The 24,037-nt window shown below is 44.8% G+C and overlaps 1 protein-coding gene across 1 annotated transcript in view; it reads left to right on the top strand.

Annotated features, from left to right (window-relative positions):
* The window catches only part of tap2a (transporter associated with antigen processing, subunit type a), a 57,007-nt gene that overhangs the window by 11,825 nt on the left and 21,145 nt on the right, over positions 1 to 24,037 (top strand). The window contains exons 8-9 of the mRNA XM_072258921.1: positions 16,545 to 16,733; positions 19,952 to 20,125. Of these exons, the coding sequence (XP_072115022.1) occupies positions 16,545 to 16,733; positions 19,952 to 20,125 (363 nt within the window). The remainder of the gene's footprint in view (positions 1 to 16,544; positions 16,734 to 19,951; positions 20,126 to 24,037) is intronic.

Consider the following 24,037-nt stretch of genomic DNA (forward strand, 5'->3'; position numbering starts at 1 on the left):
CAAAACTGAACACAATACTCCAGATTCAGCCTCACCAATGCCTTATACAACCTCATCATAACATTCCAGCTCTTATACTCAATACTTTGATTAATAAAGGCCAATGTACCAAAAGCTCTCTTTATGACCCCATCTACCTGTGACACCACTTTTAGGGAATTTTGTATCTGTATTCCCAGATCCCTCTGTTCTACTGCACTCCTCGGTGCCTTACCATTAACCCTGTATATTCTACTTTGGTTTGTCCTTCCAACATGCAATACCTCACACTTGTCTGTATTAAACTCCATCTGCCATTTTTCAGCCCATTTTTCCAGCTGGTCCAAGTCCCTCTGCAGACTCTGAAAACCTTCCTCACTGTCTACTACACCTCCAATCTTTGTATCATCAGCAAATTTGCTGATCCAATTTACCACATTATCATCCAGATCATTGATATAGATGACAAATAACAATGGACCCAGCACTGATCCCTGTGGCACACCACTAGTTACAGGCCTCCACTTGGAGAAGCAATTCTCTACTACCACTCTTTGGCTTCTTCCATTGAGCCAATGTCTAATCCAATTTACCACCTCTCCATGTATACCTAGCCACTGAATTTTCCTAACTAACCTCCCATGCAGGACCTTGTCAAAGGCGTTACTGAAATCCATGTAGACAATATCCACTGCCTTCCCTTCATCCACTTTCCTGGTAACCTCCTCGAAAAACTCCAATAGATTGGTCAAACATGACCTACCACGCACAAAGCCATGTTGACTCTCCCTAATAAGTCCCTGTCTATCCAAATGCTTGTAGATTCTGTCTCTTAGTACTCCCTCCAATAACTTACCTACTACCGACGTTAAACTTACCGGCCTATAATTTCCCAGATTACTTTTCGATCCTTTTTTAGACAACGGAACAACATGAGCCACTCTCCAATCCTCCGGCACCTCACCCATAGACAGCGACATTTTAAATATTTCTGTCAGGGCCCCTGCAACTTCAACACTAGTCTCCTTCAAGGTCCGAGGGAACACCCTGTCAGGTCCCGGGGATTTATCCACTTTAATTTTCCTCAAGACAGCAACCATCTCCTCCTTTTCAATCTGTACAGTTTCCATGATCTCACTACTTGATTCCCTTAATTCCATAGACTTCATGCCAGTTTCTTTAGTAAATACAGACGCAAAAAACCTATTTAAGATCTCCCCCATTTCCTTTGGTTCCGCACATAGCTGACCACTCTGATCTTCAAGAGGACCAATTTTATCCCTTACAATCCTTTTGCTCTTAATATACCTGTAAAAGCTCTTTGGATTATCCTTCACTTTGACTGCCAAGGCAACCTCATGTCTTCTTTTAGCCCTCCTGATTACTTTCTTAAGTATTTTCTTGCACTTCTTATACTCCTCAAGCACCTGATTTACTCCCTGTTTCCTAAACATTTCATACAACTCCCTCTTCTTCTTTATCAGAGTTGCAATATCCCTTGAGAACCAAGGTTCCTTATTCCTATTCACTTTGCCTTTAATCCTGACAGGAACATACAAACTCTTCACTTTCAAAATTTCTCCTTTGAAGGCTTCCCACCTACCAATCACATCCTTGTCAGAGAACAACCTGTCCCAATCCATGCTTTTTAGATCCTTTCTCATTTCTTCAAATTTGGCCTTCTTCCAGATCAGAACCTCAACCCTAGGACCAGATCTATCCTTGTCCATGATCAAATTGAAACTAATGGTGTTATGATCACTGGAACCAAAGTGCTCCCCTACACAGACTTCAACAGCATCCTTCCTCAAAGTACATCACTTTCCACAGAGATCACTCTCTGTGACTCTCTAGACTATTCAACCCTCCTCATTGCACTTCCGCCTGGTACTTATCGCTGCAGGCAGACAAGTGCTACACCTGCCCCTTCACCTCCTCCCTCAGGGCTCTCACCATCTCTTCCAGGTGAGGCAGTCTTCACCTGCAAGTCTGTTGGAAACATCTACTGTATCTGTCCTCTGGGTGTGGTGGCCTCTACATCAGTGAAATCCGACGTACAATAGATTGAAGGATTGCTTTGTCAAGCACAGTTTGTCACAAAAGACAGGTTTACCTGCTGGCCACCCATTTTAATTTTACTTCCCATTCCAACATGTCAGTCCATGGACTTCTCTGCTGCCATGATGAAGGCAACTCAGGTAGGATGAGGAGCACTTCATTCCGTGTGGGTAGCCTCGAGCCCGATGGCATGAACATCGATTTCTCTAGGTTCCGGTAATTTCTCCCTTCTCCCCATTCTCTCTTTTTCCATCCCCCATACTGGCGCCTCTCTTACCCTTTCTATTCTCCTCACCTGTGTATCAACCCCCTCTGGTGCACCTCCTGCTTCTCTTTCTCCCATGGTTCACTCTTCCTTAATCTTCAGGCCTCTACCTTTTCTACCTGTCACCTCCCAGCTTCTTATTTCATCCCCCCACCACCTGATTTCACCTTTCACCTGTCAGCTTGTACTCCTGCCTTTCCATCACCACCTTATTCTAGCTTCTTTTCCCGTCCTTTCCAGTCCGATGAAGGTTGGCCCAAAATGTCGACTATTTATTCATTTCCATAGATGCTGCCTGACCTGCTGAGATCTTCCAGTATTTTATGTATATTTATCTAGTAAATTATATTGATTCTGGGGCAACACTTTAAATCCTGAATGTCATCATACTCTTTGTACAAATACTCAGTCAGACCATCACTGCAGCTTACAAAACTGAAATAAGGGATTTCCCACTTGCTAAACAATCGACCCTTCTCCCTGCCCGTAGGATGGGGTGTTCTTTGTGATACTCAATCTCTGGAGCTCTTGCTAAGTTACATCCAAAACCCCTCATTCCTATTCTCTTTCCTTATCAGTTCAAACTGTTGTGTTTTGATTTTAAACATGAGAACACCTGCAGATGCTAGAAGTCCAAAGCAAAACAAAATGCTGGAGGAACTCAGGTCAGGCAGCATCTATGAAAATGAATAAACTGTTGATGTTTCGGACTTTGAGAACAAGGAAGAGGAAAGATGCCAGAATAAAAAAGGGGGGGGGGGAGGAGGATAGCTAGAGGGTGATAGATGAAGCCAGTTGGGTAGGAAATATAAAGGGCTGGAGAGGAAAGAATCTAGTAGGAGAAGAGGGGACTATGGGAGAAGGAGAAGGAGGAGGGCACTAGAGGGAGGTGATGGGCAGGTGAGAAAGAGGTAAGAGGCCAGAGTGGGGAATAGAAGAAGAGGGGAGGGGGAGGGATTTTTTTACTGGAAGGAGAAATCAATATTCATGCCATCAGGTTGGAGGCTATCCAAATAGAATATAAGGAGTTGCTCCTAACCGTGAGGGTGGCCTCATCTTGGCACAAGGGGAGTCCATGAACTGACATGTCGGAATGGGAATCAGAATTAAAATGTTTGGCCACCAGGAAGTTCTGCTTTTGCTGGATGGAGCAGAGGTGCTTTATAAAGCGGTCCCCCAATTTATGAAAGTCTCACCAATGTAGAGGAGGCCGCATGGGGTGCACTGGATACAACAGATGACCCCAGCAGATTTACAGGTGAAGTGTTGCCACACCTGCAAGGACAGTTTGGGGGCCTGAATGGAGGTGAGTGAGGAGGTGAATGGGCAGGTGTAGCATTTTGGCCGCTTGCAGGTGTAAGTGCTAAGAGGGAGATTAGTGGGGGGGGATGAATGGTCAAAGGAATCATTGAGGGAGCGATCCCTGTGGAAAGCGAAGAGAGGAGGGATGTAAAGATATGTTTGTTGACAGAATCCCTTTGGAAATGGCAGAAGAGGAAAATGTGTTCAATGTGGAAGCTTGTGGGGTGGTAGGCGAGAACAAGAGGAGCTCTATCACTGTTAAGATGGTGGGAAGATGGGGTGAGCTTGGATGTTTGGGAAATGGAAGAGATGTGGATGAGGGCAACTTCAATGGTGGAGGAAGGGAAACCCTGTTCTTTGAAAAAGGAGGTCATCTCTGATCATAAAGAAGAGAAAATCTGCAGATGCTGGAAATCCGAGCAACACACACAAAATGCTGGAAGAACTCAGTAGGACGAGCAGCACCTATGGAAAAGAGTACAGTTGACATTTTGGGCTGAAACCCTTCATCAGGATATCTGATGTTCTGAAAGGAAAGCCACATCCTGGGAACAGATGCGACAGAGACAAAGGAACAGATTTTGTTGCTTCGGACCTACTTGGCTAATGTGCATCAGCTTTTCATTGTATCTGGTCCAAGGTAGCATCATTTTATCGCTCTTCTCCCATTAAAATCTGTGTCCCACCTCCCTGAGTAAGACCAGACTAACCACAATCTTCGTACCACCTGTAGACTTGCCCACTGTTCTATGGGTAAGCCAATTCTGAAACAAATGGCTAATTCACCAAATGATCCCATGCATCTTCATCTCCTGGATGAGCCTCCCATGAGGAATCTTGTCAAACGCCTTACTAAAATCCAATTAGACAACATTCAAAGCTCTGCCTTCATCAATCACCCTCGTCACCTCGTCAAAAAATCAATCAAGTTAGTAAGATGCAACTTGCCCACAAAAAGCTATGCTGGCAATTCCTAATTAGGCCATAGTTTTTCAAATGCTCATTAATCCTGCCCCTAAGAATTCCCTCCAGTAACTTACCGACTACCAACGTGAGTCTCACAAATCCATAGTTTTCAGGATTATTCCTATTTCCCTACTTGAACAATGGAATAACATTAGCCAATCCTCCAGGATCTTACCAATGGCTAGAGAGAACACGAAGATCTTGGTCAAGGGCCCAAGAATGTCCCTTGTCTCTCTTAATAACTTGGGGTACATGCCATTCAGCCCTGGGAACTAATTCACCTTCATGCTCTTTAAGAGACCCAAAACTACATCTTTCTTTATTTCAAAATGCCCTAGGAAGTTGGCATGCTTCGCAGTGAACACCACATTCTTCATATCCGTCCACTTGGTTAACTAAAAAGGTTCACTTATTATCAAGCAACACACACAAAATGCTGGTGGAACACAGCAGGCCAGGCAGCAACAATAGGAAGAAGTACAGTTGACGTTTTGGGTCGAGATCCTTCGTTAGGATTAACAGAAAAAAGAAATAGTAAGAAATTTGAGAGGGGGAGGGGGAGACCCGAAATGATAGGAGAAGACAGGAGGGGGAGGGATGAAGCCAAGAGCTGGGAAGTTGATTGGCAAAAGGGATACAAGGCTGGAGAAGGGGGAGTATCATAGGACGGAAGGCCTTGGAAGAAAGAAAGGGGGAGGGGCGCATCAGAGGAAGATGGAGAATAGGCAAGGAGTTATTGTGAGAAGGAAAGAGAAAAAGAAAATAAATAAATAAATAAATAAATAGGAAGGGTGGGGTAAGAAGGAGAGGAGGGCCATTAATGGAAGTTAGAGAAGTCAATGTTCATGCCATCAGGTTGGAGGCTACCCAGATGGAATATAAGGTGTTGTTCCTCCAACCTGAGTGTGGCTTCATCTTGACAGTAGAGGAGGCAATGGAGAGACATATCAGAATGGGAATGGGACATGGAATTAAAATGTGTGGCCACTGGGAGATCCTGCTTTCTCTGGCGGACAGAGCGTAGGTGTTCAGTGAAATGGTCTCCTAGCCTGCGTTGGGTCTCGCCAATATATAGAAGGCCACATCGGGAGCACCAGATGCAGTATATCACCCCAGCCGACTCACAGGTGAAGTGTCGCCTCACCTGGAAGGACTGTCTGGGGCCCTGAATGGTGGTGAGGGAGGAAGTGTAAGGGCATGTGTAGCACTTGTTCCGCTTACACGGATAAGTGCCAGGAGGGAGATCAGTGGGGAGGGATGGGGGGAACGAATGGACAAGGGAGTCGCGTAGCGAGTGATCCCTGCGGAAAGCAGAGGGGGGGAAGGGAAAGATGTGCTTAGTGGTGGGATCCCGTTGGAGATGGCGGTCGTTTTGCTGAACACCTACGCTCTGTCCACCAGGGGAAGCAGGATCTCCCATTGGCCACACATTTTAATTCCATGTCCCATTCCCATTCCGATATGTCTATCCAAGGCCTTCTCTACTGTAAAGATGAAGCCACACTCAGGTTGGAGGAACAACACCTTATATTCCGGCAACACACATCAAAGTTGCTGGTGAACGCAGCAGGTCAGGCAGCATCTTGAGGAAGAGGTACAGTCGACGTTTCAGGCCGGGACCCTTCATCAGGACTAACTGAAGGAAGAGTTAGTAAGAGCTTTGAAAGTGGGAGGGGGAGGGGGAGATCCAAAATGATAGAAGACAGGAGAGGGAGGGATGAAGCCAAGAACTGGATAGTTGATTGGCAAAAGGGATATGAAAGCATCATGGGACAGGAGGTACAGGGAAAAGGAAAAGTGGGAGGGGGGGGGAAAACCCAGAGGATGGGCAAGGGGTATAGTCAGAGGGACAGAGGGAGAAAAAGGAGAGAGAGAGAAAAAGAATGTGTGTATATAAATAGTGGATGGGGTACGAGGGGGAGGTGGGGCATTAGCGGGGGTTAGAGAAGTCGATGTTCATGCCATCAGGTTGGAGGCGACCCGGACAGAATATAAGGTGTTGTTCCTCCAACCTGAGTGTGGCTTCATCTTTACAGTAGAGGAGGCCGTGGATGGACATGTCAGAATGGGAATGGGATATGGAATTAAAATGTGTGGCCACTGGGAGATCCTGCTTTCTCTGGCGGACAGAGCGTAGGTGTTCAGTGAAACGATCTCCCAGTCTGCGTCGGGTCTTGCCAATATATAGAAGGCCACATCGGGAGCACCGGACGTAGTATATCAACCCAGCCGACTCACAGGTGAAGTGTCGCCTCACCTGGAAGGACTGTCTGGGGCCCTGAATGGTGGTGAGGGAGGAAGTGTAAGGGCATGTGTAGCACTTGTTCCGCTTACAAGGGTAAGTGCCAGGAGGGAGATCAGTGGGGAGGGATGAGGGGACGAATGGACAAGGGAGTTGCGTAGGGAGCGATCCCTGCGGAAAGCAGAGGTGGGGGAGGGAAAGATGTGCTTAGTGGTGGGATCCCATTGGAGGTGGCAGAAGTTACGGAGAATAATATGTTGGACCCGGAGGCTGGTGGGGTGGTAGGTGAGGACCAGGGGAACCCTATTCCTAGTGGAGTGGCGGGAGGATGGAGTGAGAGCAGCTGTGCATGAAATGGCTGGGGTGATATACTGCGTCCGGTGCTCCCGATGTGGCCTTCTATATATTGGCGAGACCCGACGCTGACTGGGAGATCGTTTCGCTGAACACCTACGCTCTGTCCGCCAGAGAAAGCAGGATTTCCCAGTGGCCACACATTTTAATTCCACATCCCATTCCCATTCTGACATGTCTATCCACGGCCTCCTCTACTGCAAAGATAAAGCCACACTCAGGTTGGAGGAACAACACCTTATATTCCGTCTGGGTAGCCTCCAACCTGAAGGCACGAGCATTGACTTCTCTAACTTCCGCTAATGACCCACCTCCCCCTCGTACCCCATCCACTATTTATTTTTATACACACATTCTTTCTCTCACTCTCCTTTTTCTCCCTCTGTCTCTCTGACTATACCCCTTGCCCATCCTCTGGGTTCCCCCCGCCCCCCGTCTTTCTTCCCGGACCTCCTGTCCCATGATCCTCTCATATCCCCTTTGCCAATCACTTGTCCAGCTCTTGGCTCTATCCCTCCCCCTCCTGTCTTCTCCTATCATTTTGGATCTCCCCCTCCCCCTCCCACTTATAAATCTCCTACTAGCTCTTTCTTCAATTAGTCCTGACGAAGGGTCCCAGCCTGAAACGTCGACTGTACCTCTTCCTAGAGATGCTGCCTGGCCTGCTGCGTTCACCAGCAACTTTGATATGCGTTGCTTGAATTTCCAGCATCTGCAGAATTCCTCGTGTTTGCGACCTTATATTCCGTCTCAGTAGCCTCCAACCTGATGGCATGAACATTGACATCTCTAACTTCCGTTAATGCCCCTCCTCCCCTTCTTACCCCATCCCTTCTATTTATTTGTTTGTTTGTTTGTTTGTTTGTTTTTTCTTTTCCTCTCTTGCCTTCTCATAATAACTCCTTGCTTGTTCTCCATTTTTCTCTGATGCTCCCCTCCCCCTTCCTTTCTTCCAAAGCCTTCCGTCCTATGATACTCCCCCTTCTCCAGCCTTGTATCCCTTTTGCCAATCAGCTTCCCAGCTCTTAGCTTCATCCCTCTGCCTCCTGTCTTCTCCTATCATTTCCGGTCTCCCCCTTCCCCTCCCACTTTCAAATCTTTTACTATCTCTTTGTTCCGTTAGTCCTGACGAAGGGTCTCGACCCAAAATGTTGACTGTACTTCTTCTTATAGATGCTCTCTGGCCTGCTGCATTCCACCAGCATTTTGTGTGTGTTGCTTGAATTTCCAGCATCTGCAGATTTTCTCGTTTTCATTTATTATCAAATAATGTTTGCAGCATACAGCTCTGAGATTCTTCGTCTCAGATAGCCACAAAGCAAAGAACCACAGTGGAAGTCAGTTCAGAGAGAAACAGCAAATCCACCTACTTGCACAAAAAAAGAGTGGCAACACAATCATCAATCCCCAAGCCATCTTCAAAAAACTTTTTGAGGATGTAACTCTGAAAATGGACAAGAGAGAGCCAGTGGATGTAGTGTATCTGGACTTTCAGAGAGCCTTTGATAAGGTCCCACATAGGAGATTAGTGGGCAAAATTAGAGCACATGGTATTGGGGGTAGGGTACTGACATGGATAGAAAATCCGTTGGCAGACAGGAAACAGAGTAGGGATTAACGGGTCCCTTTCAGAATGGCAGGCGGTGACTAGTGGGGTACCGCAAGGCTCGGTGCTGGGACCGCAGCTATTTATATTAATGATTTAGATGAAGGGATTAAAAGTAACATTAGCAAATTTGCAGATGACACAAAGCTGGATGGCAGTGTGAAATGTGAGGAGGATGTTGAGATAATGCAGGATGACTTGGACAGGTTGGGTGAGTGGGCAGATGCATGGCAGATGCAGTTTAATGTGGATAAATGTGAGGTTATCCACTTAGGTGGCAAGAACAGGAAGGCAGTTTAGTACTTGAATGGTGTCAAGTCAGGAAAATGGAAATTTCAACGAGATCTAGGTGTCCTTGTTCATCAGTCACTGAAAGTAAGTATACAGGTACAGCAGGCAGTGAAGAAAGCTAATGGCATGTTGGCCTTCATAACAAGGGGAGTTGAGTATAGGAGCAAAGAGGTCCTTCTGCAGCTGTACAGGGCCCTGGTGAGACCACACCTGGAGTACTGTGTGCAGTTTTGGTCTCCAAATTTGAGTAAGGACATTCTTGCTATTGAGGGAGTGCAACGGAGGTTCACGAGGTTAATTCCCGGGATGGTGGGACTGTCATATATTGGAAGATTGGAGCGACTGGGCTTGTATACACTGGAATTTAGAAGGATGAGAGGGGATCTGATTGAAACATATAAGATTATTAAGGGATTGGACACACTGGAGGCAGGAAACATGTTTCCAATGTTGGGGGAGTCCAGAACCAGAGGCTACAATTTGAGAATAAGGGGTAGGCCATTTAGAACGGAGTTGAGGAAAAACTTTTTCACCCAGAGAGTTGTGGATCTGTGGAATGCTCTGCCTCAGAAGGCAATGAAGGCCAATTCTCTGGATGCTTTCAAGAAAGAGTTAGATAGAGCTCTTAATGATAGCGGAGTCAAGGGATATGGGGAGAAAGCAGGAATGGGGTGCTGATTGTGGATGATCAGCCATGATCACAGTGAATGGCGGTGCTGGCTTGAAGTTCCGAATGGCCTACTCCTGCACTTATTGTCTATTGTCTTTCCGCACAAAACGCAACAAGAGCATTGGCCTCCAAGTCTTCCTCTTCCCCACACAAAAAACTAACAAAAAATATGCAACAAGAACATTGACCACAGCCCTCTACACAAAGCGCTACATGAACATCGCGCCTCCCCCCCCCCCCAAATGTCCCTTTCCTGCACAAAAGAATTAGAAAGAATGGGCAACGCAGAATATAAAAACTACTTGACTGGAAAAAAAGTTTAGTCTATAGTCCAAATCCATAAATGCAGAAAAGCTCGATAATATCCTCCAACATTTTGAAAGTGAGAGACCCAGAGTCCTACCCTTTGGGCACAGCAGCAGAGCAATCCCACCAGCGATCAGAAGGCAGGCAGTTGGTGCTTGCCTCACTGTTTCAATCTCCCTCATCGCTTTAATTGGCTGACAATGGAACTTTAATCAGCAAAGTGGAGTTGAATGTTATCTTGCGCTCTGTCCTGCAGCCTCTTCACCTCGAGGATGGCACTTGCTGTCTCCTGGGATCCTCTCAGAGACAACAAAGCTCTTGATCATCCAAATGATCTCCAAACTGCATATCATGGGCTCCAACAGTTCCAGAAACATATCCAAGATGAAAAACAGACATAAAAGAAGTGAAATAAATAGTTCCATGTTCTATTTGGAAGATGTTGACAGAGGATACTGATGCAAGGTACTCGTTTAGGACCCCAACCACGTACTCTGCCTCCAAACACATGTACCCTTCTTTATTCTTGAGTGGTCGTACTACTCCCTAGTTATCCTTTTGCTCTTAACGGAGGTATAGAATGCCTTGGGATTTTCTTTAATCCTACTTGCCACAGCCTGTCCTGGCTTTCCTAATTCCCTTCTTAAAATCTCTCTGCCATCTTCGTAATCCTCGAGGGCTCTGTTTTGATTTTAGCTTCCTAAACCATATGTAAATTTCCTTTGTGTTCTGGACCACTTCTCTTGACTTCCAAGGTTCCCTTACCTTGCCATCCTTGTCCATTCTTCTTACTGGAACACACCTGTTCTGTACTCTCTGCATTTGGTCTTTAAACAGGCTTCACAAGTTTGATGTGTTCTTGCCCAAAAACAGCTGTTTGAAATTAACTCTCCCTAGTTCCTGCCTAATACTGTTGTAATTTGCCCTGCTCCAACTTCATAACCCCCTGCAAGGTTCATGCTTATCTGTAGCTTTCTTAAGACCAAAGGTTAAATACAAGAAATTCTGCAGACGTTAGAAATCCAAAGCAGCAAGGGTCCTGGCCCGAAATATCGGCTGATCCACACTTATCCCCCTTACCCATAATACATATAGCATTAAAATACACACTTCATTCCATCCGTCCCTTCAGACCAGCCTTCTTCAACATTTTTGCCCTGGAAGAGCCCTTGAAATAATTTTCAGGTCTCGGGGGAACCCCTGTGTAAAAATTATTATATCTACAGCTCATGGTACGTTAGTGTGATCAGTAAGTTGTAGATATAATAACCCAAAATAATTATCAGTGCTCTTTTGAGTAGCGAATGAATTTTTAACCAACCTTTCTTAAAAATAAAATGGATAGTTAAGCTGAGCTTACCTTTCTTGAAATTAATATTTTTCTTTCCATTTCATAAATTTTAAAAACAGATAAGGCAAACATAATAAATTTCTGGTAAATAACTGGCTTAAGCCAAAATAGGATTTTTGGCTTAGAATGGGAGGCCTAGATTGCTCCTCTTCCATCTCACACCTCCTCTTCAAAAATCACCACATTGGACCATCAAACATATCTGTAAAACACAGGGGTTAAAAAAATATAAAAAGAACAGCATAATAAATAACTAAATGAGAAAACCGCAAAAAATATGAAAACTTCACAATACAATTAATTTCTAACCTACACAATCCACTTTTTGCAATGTTTACAACAACAGCAAAGCAGCAGGCCAGCAACTGAGTTGTAGCACATAAAGATTCCTTCCTCAGAACAAAAGTTTCCCTCCAATTATCTACTATGCCAGTAGAGTTTGTTCACTCCCATAAGTCAGTTGCAAGGAGAAGTTGGGAAGGTAGTTCAGGAGGGAGAGGCTCTTGGAAACACACTTCACACTCCTCATCAGCCTATCATCCTCCCCTCCATGCAATACAGTGCTCCCCATTATCAACGGCCTCCCCTATCTTGTGACAAGAATTGAAAATGGACTCAATCAAATAAACTCGGTCTACTGCGCACTGCCACACTGGGCTGAGAGACCTCTGATGGGGCTGCTTGATCAACAACCATTGCTAGTGCTAGCATTGCACATTGCGCAAAGTTCAAAGCGTGATTTTTTTTTTATCACGATCTACCTTGGAACCCCTAGCGACCTCTCGCAGAACCCCGGTATGAGAAACCTTGCTTTGGACCATAAATCAAGGAGCAGAAAGGTCATTCTGCCCATTGAATCTGCTCCACCATTCCACCATGGATGATTTATTAATCCCTCGAACCCATTCTTGCCTTCTCTCCAAAACCTTTTATGCCCTGGCTAGTCAAGACCTATCAATCTCCACTTTAAATAAACCCAATGACTTGTCCTCCACAGCTGTCTGTGGTAACAAACTATACCAATTCACCACCCTCTGGCTAAAGAAATTTGTCCTCATCTCTGTTCAAAATGGATGTTCCTTTATTCTGAGGCTGTGCGCTCTGGTATGACTTTGCCACTTTAGGAAAAATCTTTTCCACATTCACTCTACCTAGCAAGTACAGGCCCAGATCAAGCAAACGCTCCTCATATGTCAACCCTTTCATTCCAGGAATCATTCTCATGAACCCCTTCTGGACCCTCTGAATGCCAGCACTCCTTCTTAAATAAGGGGTCCAAAACTGCTCACAATACTTCAAGTACGGTCTGATCAATGCCTCATAAAACTGCAGTATTGCGTCCTTGCTTTTATATTTGAGTCTTTTCGAAACTAATGCTAACATTGCATTTGCCTTCCTCACCACCAACTCAATCTGCAAGTTATCCTTTAGGAAATCTTGCACAAGGATTCCCAAGTCCCTTCAGACCTCTGATTTTTTTTTTTAATTTTCTCATCGTTCAGAAAATAGTCTGCACCTTTATTCCTTCTGCCAAAGTGCATGACCGTACACTTTCCTACATTGTATTCCACGCACCACTACTTTGCCCATTCTCCCAATCTGTACAAGTCCTTCTGCAGACTCCCTGCTTCCTCAACACTACCTGCCCCTCTACCTATCTTTGTATCTTCTGCACACTTGCCCATAAATCCATCAATTCCTTCATCCAAATCATTGACGATAAAATGTGAAAAGTAATCACAGCATCGACTTCTGTGGCACTCTCCTAGTCACTGACAGCCAACCAGAATAGGCTCCATTTATTCCCATTTTTCTCTTGCCAATCAACCTATCATGCTAATACGGTATCTTGCATGTAATATAATGGGCTATTATCTTGTTAAGCTCATGTATGGCACCTTGTCATAGGCCTTCTGAAAATCCAAATGAATAAATCCACTGACTCTCCTTTGTCTATCCTGCCTGTTATTTTCTCAAAGAATTCCAACAGATTTCTCAGGCAAGATTTGTCAAACCTTCTTCCCCTTAAGGAAACCATGCTGACTTTGTCCTATTTTATCATGTGCTTCAGAGTACCCCAAAATCTCATCCTTAATAATGGACTCCAACTTCTTCCCAAATGCTGAAGTCAGGCTAATTAGTGCAAGTGACTTATCTATCGAAAGAGATTTCAGCTTGCAAAGCCCCTTTTCCTTAATAATAGCAATGACATTCACTTCTGCCCCTTAACACTATTGAATTTCTGGTATACTGCTGGTGCCTTCCACAGTGAAGACTGACACAAAATGCTTACTAGGTTTGTCACCATTTTTTTGCCCCCATTGCTACCTCTCCAGCATCATTTTCCAGTGTCCAATATCCACTCTTGCCTCTCTTTTATTCTTTGTACAGTATATCTTAAAACAACTTTTATATTTTTGGCTGGCTTACCTTCTTATTTCATCCTTTCGCTCTTTGTGGCTTTTTTAGTTGCCTTCTGTGGTTTTTAAAAGCTTCCCAATCCTCTGACTGCCCACTAATTTTTGCAATATTTTATGTCCTCTCTTTTTCTTTTATGCTGTCTTTGACTTCCCTTTGTTAGCCACAGTTATATCATCCTCTCTTCAGGATACTACTTCATCTTTAGTATGTATCTTTCCTGCGTATTGCTCCCAGAAATTCCAGCCATTGCTGCTCTGCTGTCATCCTTGTTAGTGACCCCTTCTAATCAACTTTGGCCAGCTCCTGTCTCATTGTCTCTGTAATTTCCTCTGTAATTCGACTGTAATACCGATACATCCTTCTTTGTCTTCTCGATCTCAAATTGCTGGGTGAACTCTGTCATATTATGAAGGCTGCCTCTAAGGGTTCCTTTACCTTAAGCTCCCTAATCAAATCTGGCTCATTACAGAAATGCCTTTCCCCTAGTGGCTCAACCACAAGGTGCTCGAGAAAGCCATCTCGTGGACATTGTACAAATTCCCTCTCTTGGAATCCAGGATCAACCTGATTTTCCCAATCTACCTGCATATTGAAATCCCCCATGACTATTATAACATTGCCCCTATTACATGCTCTTTCTATCCCCCGTTGTAATTTGTACCCCATGTCCTGGCTACTGACCAATGCTTTATAAAGTCTCAGCATTACATACTTGCATTTATACTCTAGTCCTCACAAAATGAATGCTAACATTGCATTTGCCTACCTTACCGTTGACTCAGCCTGTAAGTTAACCTTTAGGGAATCCTGCACGAGGCACTGGCTACTGTTTGCAGTACAACCAGAAACCCTGCTCCCTGCACCAATTCCTCAGCCATGCATTCATCTGCCAAATCATCCTATTCTTACCCTCACTGGTGCATGGCATGGACAGCAATCCAGAGATTACTACCCTGGAGGTAACACAGACAAAAGCTGGAGGAACTCAGCAGGCCAGGCAGTATCTGGAAAAGAGTAAACTGTTGACCTTTCTGGCTAAGACCCTTCATCAAGACTGGAAAGGAAGGGGAGTAGTCAGAATAAGAAGGTGGGGGCAGGGGTGGGGAATAAGTACAAGGTGCAGGTGATAGGTGAAACTGGAGGAGTGGTGAAGTAAAGTGTTGGGAAGTTGATTGGTGGAGGCCATGGACTGACATATGGAAATGGGAAGTAGAATTGCAAAGGGTGGCCAGGAAGTGTGGTGTGGTACTTGTTCTGCTTGCAAGGATAAGTGCCAGGAGGGAGATCAGTGGGGAGGGATGAATGGACAAGGGAGTTGCGTAGGGAGCGATCCTTGTGGAAAGCAGAAAGTGAGGGGGTGAGGGAAAGATGTGCTTGGTGGTGTAATTTTGCTGGAGATGGCGGAAGTTACGAAGAATTATGTGCTGAAAGCGGAGGCTGGTGGGGTGGTAGGTGAGGACAAGAGGAATCCTATCCTCTGTGGGGTGGTGGGTAGATGGGGTGAAATGTGGGTGAAGGCAGTGTTGATAGTGGAAGAAGGAAAGCCTCTTTCTTTGAAGAAGGAGGACATTTCAGTTGTTCTGGAATGAAAAGACTCATCCTGAGAGCAGATACTGTAGAGACAGAGGAAGTGAGAGAAGGGTGGGGAGAGGTATTGTCCAGAAAGCAGTGAGAGTCAATGGGTTTATAGAAGATATCAATAGATAGGCTGTCTCCAGAGATGGAGACAGAAAGATCAAGAAAGGTGAAAGAGAAGTGTTGGAAATGGATCAAGCAAATTTGAAGGCAGGGTGGAAGTTGGAGGCAAAGTTAGTTAAACTAATTTGGCAGAGGGGATGGTATCCTGCGCAATAGGGCCAAGCCTAGGGCAGTTGAAGTGGACCGCGAGGAAGACTATCAAATTGTGAACAGTAGGGCACTGAGGAGTGTGGTAGGACAGAGGGATTTAGGAATACAGATCTGTAATTCCTTGAAAATGACATCAGAGGTACAGGAGGTCATAAATAAAGCTTTTGACAAATTGGCCTTCATAAAACAAAGTATTGAGTGCAGGAGTTGTGATGTTATGTTGAAGTTTTATAAGATGTTGGTGAGGCCAGATTTGGAGTATTGTGCGTTCTGGTCAGCTATGTTCAGGAAAGCTATCAATAAGGTAGAAAGAGTTCAGAGAAAGTCTACGAGGATCGTGCTGGGACTTGAGGATTTGAATTATAGTGAAACGTTGAATAGGTTAGGACTTCATTCTCTGAAGCGTAGGAGAACGAGGGGAGCTTTAATAAAAGTACAAAATTATAAGGTGTATAGATAGGTTAAATGCAAGTAGGCTTTTTCCACTGAGGTTGGATGAGACTAAGACTAGAGGTCATAGGTTAAGGGTCAAAGGTGATGTTTTTAAGGAGACCTGGAAGGGAACACCTTCACTCAGAGGCTGGTGAAAGTGTTGAATGAGCTGTTAGCAGAAGTGAATGTGGGCTTGATTTCAACATTTAAGAGTTATTTGGAAACGTACACTGATGCAATGGGTATGGAGGGCTATGGTCCAAGTGTGGGCTCGGGTGATTAACATTCAGCACAGTGTGGATCTGCCAAAGGGCCCGTTTCTGTGCTGTAGTTCTATATTGAGATGAGAAGCATGTGATCAACAGAGAAAGCACGTGAGTGAGTTAAGGATTCTGCTGTTGATGGTGACTGTAATGACAAAATCTAATATGCTTGATTCACACCTGTCCACAGACTCTGGTTCACATTCACGCTGAGCTCTACCGCTCCGTAGGAGCTGCTGAGAAAGTCTTTGCCTACCTGGATCGGACACCTGCTCTACGCACTGATGGGAAGCTGCAGCCCAAGTCACTGAGAGGTCATGTGGAGTTTCGTAATGTATCATTTTCCTACCCCACCAGACCACAGCTAATGGTGCTGAAGGTAAAGTTATTCAGTAGGAGAATCACAATTCAACTGTGCTACCAAACACATCAGTTAAGTTGGCGCACTGTTAGCCTGTGTTGGACTGAGCACACCCCTCCCAAAAAGAGCTGCTGGTCTACTACAGCACTTCATGTGGCATTCCAGGGAAGGCTACACCTGCACTCTCTTTCATCAAGTGTGTAATAAGACAGAAGAACATGCCTCATCTTTGAGTACATGGCTACTTTACAGCACTATCCCTATAATCCCTGGATTATCTTCATATTCAGAACATAGAACAGAACAGCACAGGAACAGGCTATTTGTGCTGAACCAGCTGAAAAACAAATCAAAAACACTCAAATACTAATCCCTCCATCCTACATAATGTCCATATCCCTCCATCTTCCTTGCGTCCCTGTGCCTATCCAAACATCTCTTAAAAACCTCCAATGTATTTGTCTCGACCATCACGCCAGGCAGCGCATTCCAAGCATTCACCACTCTGAGTAAAAAGAACTTACCCCTCACACCCTCCTTAAACCTAGCCCCTCTCGCCTTTGATGTATGCCCTCTGGTAGTAGACATTTCAATCTTGAGAAACAGATACTCCCTGTCTACTCTATCTATGCCTCTGTCAGACATCCCCAACACACACAAAATACTGGAGAAATTCGGCAGAGTAGTCAGCATCTATGGAAAAGAGTAAACTGTCAATGTTTCGGGCTGAGCCCCTTCTTCCATGTAAATGCAATGCCCTACTCATCCCTTTCTCTGCAGGACTTGTGCCTGGGTTCTACTCATGCCTCTCATAATCTTGTAAACTTCTATCAGATCTCCCCTCAGCCTCCAGTGCTCCAGAGAAAACAACAAAATTTATCTAGCCTCTCATGATAGCACATGCTCTCTAAACCAGGCAGTATCCTGACAAACCTCTTCTGCACCCTCTCCAAAGCCTTGACATCCTTCCTATAGTGGGGCAAACAGAACTGTACGCAATACTCCAGATGTGACCTAACCAGAGTGTTATAAAGTTGCAACAGTGCACTGTCTCTTTGCATTTGCCCTACCAAGGTGAAACACCTCACATTTATCTGGGTTAAACTCCATCTGCCATTTCTCTGCCCATATCTGCAACTGATCTATAATGCGCTGTATTCTTTGCCACTACACTATCCACAACTCCACCAGTCTTGGTATCATCTTCAAAATTACTAACCCACCCATCTGCATTTTCATCCAGGTCATTTACATACATCACAAACAGCACAGGTCCCAGTTCAGATCCCTGCAGAACACAACTAATTACAAACCTCCAGCTTGAACAAGTCCCTTTAACCACTATCCTCTGTCTTCTATGCCCAAGCCAGTTCTGAATCCATACAGCCAATTCACCACTGACCTCATGCATCTAAATTTTCTGGATTAACCTCCCATGAGGGACTTTGTCAAACGCCTTACTAAAATCCATGTGGACAACATTCACTGTCGAATCACTCTCATCAATCACTCTCATCATCTTGTCAAACAAACTCAATCAGGTTGGTAGAGCATGACCTGCCATGCATAAAGCTGTACTGGCTCTCCATAATTATGCCATGGGTTTCCAAATGCTCAGGTATCCTATCCCTAAGAATTTTTCTCCAGCAATTTCTCCTCAACTGACGTGGATTCCTTTGTTCTCTTCTTAAATAGAGGTACAACATTAGACACTTGCTAGTCCTCCAGGATCTCATTTATGGCTAGAAAGGACATGAGGATACTGGTCAAGGTCCCAGCAATTTTGTCTCTTGCTTCCTTCAATAACCAGGGGTAAATTCCATCAGCCCTGGGGACTTATCCACCTTAATACTCATTAGGAGGCCCAACACTTCTTCCTCCTTAACCTCTAAATGCCCTAACATATTTAAGACCATAAGACAAAGTAGCAGAGTTAGGCCATTCAGCCCATCGAGTCTGCTCTACTATTCTATCATGGCTGATCCCACTCAACCCCATCCACCTGCATAAGACCATAAGACATGGGATTTATACATTCATCACTGATCTCCTGGTCCTCCATATCCTTTTCCTTGGTAAATACTGAAGCAAAGTACTCATTAAGTACCTCATTCACATTCTCCACATCCAAGCAAACGTTGCCCCCTCTATCCTTAAGTGGTCCCACCCTCTCCCCAGTTATGTTCTTGCTCTTGATGTATATATAGAATGCCTTGGGAGTCATCTTAATCCTACTTGCTAAGCACTTTTCATGGCCCTACCTGGCATTCCTAATTCCCTTCTTTAGCTCTATTCTGGCTAAATCTGAATAAAGTTTTCTTGAATATAGTTAACTGAGCTTGCACAGACCTCAAGAGTTAAGGAGAAATTTCTCCACATCTCAAACCTAATCGCCTACCTCTTAATCTGCGGGCTAGTCTGCGGGGTCCTTAACTTCTTATCTCCAGATGTTGCCTCTAGTTCTATATTGCCCCACTAGAGGTACATCTACCCTGTTGTCACCTTAGTGTCTTGTACGTTTCAATGAGGATGGGCCCATTCTGCTGTATCTTGCTTTATTTACCTCCCCTCCTACCGCCCCCCCACCCCACTTACACAAGTCCATCACTTCACAGCCCCTCCAACATTATCCATGACCAAAGAGTTCAGAGAGTACTGAAGGTAAACTTGCCAATGCTCTGTTGTATTTGGACTTCCATGCATTTACATTCTATTGTCCAGGCAGTAATGGCTAAGTTTCTGATTTGGTTTCTAGTTACTGGCTGTACGTGAAGGCTAACTGTTTTGCATACAAAATAATGGTGGAATAACTAATAGTCTGAATTGCCCTTTCTGAGAGAATACCATTATTTGGGTGGATGCTGGCTAATTTACCTAATGCTTTAATAGGACTGATGCTTGTAGTGGAGATGATAGGGGTGTGATCCAGGATTAAGAGAGGCTTGTGGATTACTCTGGGACCAATTGGTCTCAAATCTAGATGGCACTGTTTTGTAATTTTATACAAGTAGTGATCATTTTGTAAGTGACCTGGTGAATGTAAAAAACCATATAAAAAAACTTTTTTAGGAAGCAACCTAGTTATGTCTAGCATTATAACTCTGCTTCACTGAGTATATCTTTGCATAAGCTGGTAAATTTTGTTTAGCTGTATACACGTGCCTGCTTCAATGACAATTAAACATGAACTTGAACGGTGGAGGTTCCTCACAAATCTGACTGATTTTTCTTTGCAGAATGTGTCCTTTGAGGTGCGGAGTGGGGAGGTGACGGCCCTGGTGGGACACACTGGTGGTGGGAAGACCACCTGTGTGTCCCTCCTGCAACGTTTCTATCAGCCCCAGTCGGGACAGATCCTGCTGGATGGGATTCCCATCGAGGAGTACGAGCACAAGTATTACCACAGGAAGGTAAGTTGGGGGAGAGTTACACAGGGCTGGTGAGAGAGCTCCATACATGGGACAGTGAGGCAGTTAGAGAGCCATGGGGTGCAGAATGTTACATACACACTGATTCCTGTTTTCCCTTGTTTTGAGCTGCGTCCTCTTGAAATATGCTTGAGAAGGTGGTGCAAACTGTCTTGAACTGCTGCTGTCTTCAAATGCAAGTGCTCTCATAGAGATGTTGTGGTGGAAATTCCAGGATTTACACCCAGTAATCTTGAAGGAATGTGATTATATTCCCTTTAGGAGGGGAATTTCAGTTGCCTTTCCCTGCAACCAAGGTCATTCTCCTTCATGTTGGTAGAGGTCGGGTCCTTGAGGTGCTGTTGGTGTATCCGGGATAAGTGACTAATGTGAATTAAATGCTGGAAACACTCAGCAGGTCAGACAATGTCTGTGAAGAGTCAAACAATCAATGATTCAGTCTGAAAAGCTGTAGGCATTTTATAGGTAGTGCAAAGTGAAACAATGGGTGACTGGCAGCTCAACACTCCCAAAAATAGAGATGGCATTGAATTATTGTTCAAAGAGACATCACTACAGAAATGAGGGAAGATGTCCTGGAAGGTCTTCAAATAAGGCTTTATGGGTAAAGCTTAAAAAGAAAAACAGGGGTGATCACTTTGCTTGGGATTTACTACAGATCTCCCAAAAGTTAGCAGGTGATAGGGAGGTAGATATGTGGTTAAATTAGAAGTGTCAGAGCAAGGGTGTAGTAGGGAATTTCTACTTCTCCATATTAACTGAGATCACCTTAGTGTGAAAGAGTCGAACAGTGTTGGATTTTTAATGTTCATCTATGAGAGCATTATGTGCTAGTACATAGTTACTAGAAAAGGGTTTGCACAGGATCGAATCCTAAGGGTTAAGTGGACAAGTGAATGAAATGTTAGTGGGGAATACTTTGGAGGTAGTGACCATAATCAGTTCTGGAAAGAGATGAGAGGACCTTAGTTTCTGAACTGAATTGTTGGGGTGCCAAGGAAAATTCTGTGGCACACTCTTTAGTAAGCAGGTAACCAGTGAAAGAGTGGGCCCATTAAGGATCAAAGGGCAACGTGTGTGTGTGTGTGTGTGTGTGTGTGGCCAGCCAGAGAATTAGGGCAAGGTTTTAAATGAATATTTTTCATTTGTATTCACTAAGGAGAAGGGCATCACTGGAATGAAAGCATTGATGAACAGAGGGAACTTGGGGAGCAAATTCATACTTCCCAGAAAATAGAAAGACAGGTAGATAGGGTGTAGAAGAACGTATTCAGCATGCTTGCCATCGCATACAGAGGCATCAAGTATAAAAGATAGAACATCATGTTACAGCTGTAAAAGACATTGGTGAGGTTGCACTTGAAATGTACACTCACTGGCTGCTTTATTAAGTACAGGGTTGGAACTAGGTATGGTGTTCTGCTGCTGTAGCCCAGCCACTTCAAAGTTTGAGATGCTGTTCTGCACACCACTGTTGTAATGTGAGGTTATTTGTATTACTGTCATCTTCCTGTCAGCTTGAACCAGTTTGGCCATTTTCCTCTGACCTCTCTTATTAATAAGGCATTTTCACCCAAAGAAGATGCTTTTTTTTTTTCCCTCTGTAAACTCTAGAGACTGTTCCGTGCAAACATCCCAGGAGATCAGCAGTTTCTGAGATACTCTAAAACTGAAACTGACAATCATTTCACGGTCAAAGTCACTTAGATTACATTTCTTTCCCAATCTGATTTGGTCTGAACAACAACTGAATTTCTTCACCATGTTTGCATAATTTTCTTGCATTGAGTTGCTGCTGCTTGATGATTGGCTAATTATATATTTGCATTAATAAAGTGGCAACTGAGGGTATGTCAGAATGCTATTTCTGGATTTCAGTTCAGCATTCAACACTATTAACCCACAGACCTTGGTGAAAAAGCTCCTACTCCTTGGTCCACTCCACTGTACAAAAGGGTGTTGGCCCTTCTAACAACCAGGTCTCAAACTGTCAGGGTGCACAACCACCTACCCCATCCTATCATCCTCAACACGTGCCCCTCAGGGCTGTGTACTGAACTCAGTACTGTACACTCTCTCACACGTGCCTGCAGAACCAAACACCTGTGCAATCACATTATCAAGTTCGCCAATGACATGACAGTGATTTATCACCAACAACAATGGGGTCCTGTTGAAGGTGGCAGAAGTTGCAGAGGATAATGTGCTGGATTATTTTCCCCACCAGCCTCCGGATCCAGCACATTATCCTCCGCAACTTCCGCCACCTTCAACAGGACCCCACCACTAAGGACATCTTTCCCTCTCCACCCCTCTCCGCTTTCCACAGGGATCGATCCCTCCGCGACTCCCTTATCCACACGTCCCTCCCCACGGATCTCCCACCTGACACTTATCCCTGTAAGCGTAAGTGCTACACCTGTCCCTACACCTCCTCTCTTGCCACCATTCAGGGCCCCAAACAGTCCTTCCAGGTGAGGCAACACTTCACTTGTGAGTCTGCTGGGGTCATCTATTGCATCCGGTGCTCCCGGTGCGGCCTCCTCTACATCGGTGAAACCCGACGCAGATTGGGGGACTGTTTTGTCGAGCACCTCCGCTCCGTCCGCCAAGACAGACAGGATCTCCCAGTAACCACCCACTTCAGCTCTGCTTCCCACTCCTGTTCAGATATGTCCATACATGGCCTCCTCTACTGCCATGATGAGGCTAAACTCAGATTGGAGGAGCAACACCTCATATGCCGTCTAGGTAGTCTCCAGCCCCTTGGTATGATCATAGAATTCTCCAACTTCGGGTAATTCCCGCCCCCTCCCTTCCCCTATCCCTATTTCACTCTGCCCCCTCCTCCAGCTGCCTATCACCTTCCTCGTGGTTCCGCCTCCTTCTACTACCTATTGTGTTTTCCCCTATTCCTTCTTCACCTTTCCTGCCTATCACCTCCCTGCTTTCCCTTCCCCCACCCCTTTATCTTTCCCCTTACTGGTTTTTCACCTGGAACCTACCAGCCTTCTCCTTCCCACCCTCCCCCCACCTTCTTTATAGGGCCTCTGCCCCTTCCCTCTTCAGTCCTGATGAAGGGTTCCAGCCCGAAACGTCGACACATAGCTTCCACGGATGCTGCCCGACCTACTGAGTTTCTCCAGCGTGTTGTGAGTTTTGCTTTGACCCCAGCATCTGCAGAGTATTTTGTGTTTACAAAAAAAGGAAAAGTTGTTTGGTCATTGGGTAGAATCCAGTTAAAAAAACCTTCGGGTAGATGCACTCAATCTCTTTCAAGTGGGGAAGCTGCACATGTTCAAAGAAGAAAAAGAAATCCGACTTGACATGCACAGTCAAGAAAGTTCCACCAATGCCTGTACTTTCTGAAGATGCTGAAGAGAACTGGTCTACGCAAATCAATACTCATGACCTTCTACAGGATGTGCAGTTGAGAGCATCCTAACATGCTGTATCGCTATATGGTAAGGAAACTGCACTGCAGCAGACAGGGTTCTATAGTGAGTAGTTAAAACTTCCTAATACATCCTCGGAACCAGTCTACCCACCATCAAGGACGTGTATGCAGAATGGTGTTGGAAAAAGGCCAGCAACCTATCCTTCCTGCTTATGGATTGTCCCACTCGCATCAAGAAAGAGGCTACAGAGCATTCACACCAGAACCATCAGATTCAAAAATAGTTAATTGCCCTAAGCCAACAAGCTAATCAACACCCCCACCCATTAATCTGCCCACCACCACCACTACATACACATCATTAGTGTCATTTTATGTACATACAATCAGTTTATCTATATAACAGTTGCTTGTACATTTTGTTTTATAAGATTACTTTTATGTTTATTGCATTTGTTTTGGTTCTTGTGTTTTTTATGTTCATTGTGTTTTTTTAT

This window comes from Mobula birostris, chromosome 5 (genome assembly GCF_030028105.1).
Source record: "Mobula birostris isolate sMobBir1 chromosome 5, sMobBir1.hap1, whole genome shotgun sequence".
Lineage (NCBI taxonomy): Eukaryota > Metazoa > Chordata > Chondrichthyes > Myliobatiformes > Myliobatidae > Mobula > Mobula birostris.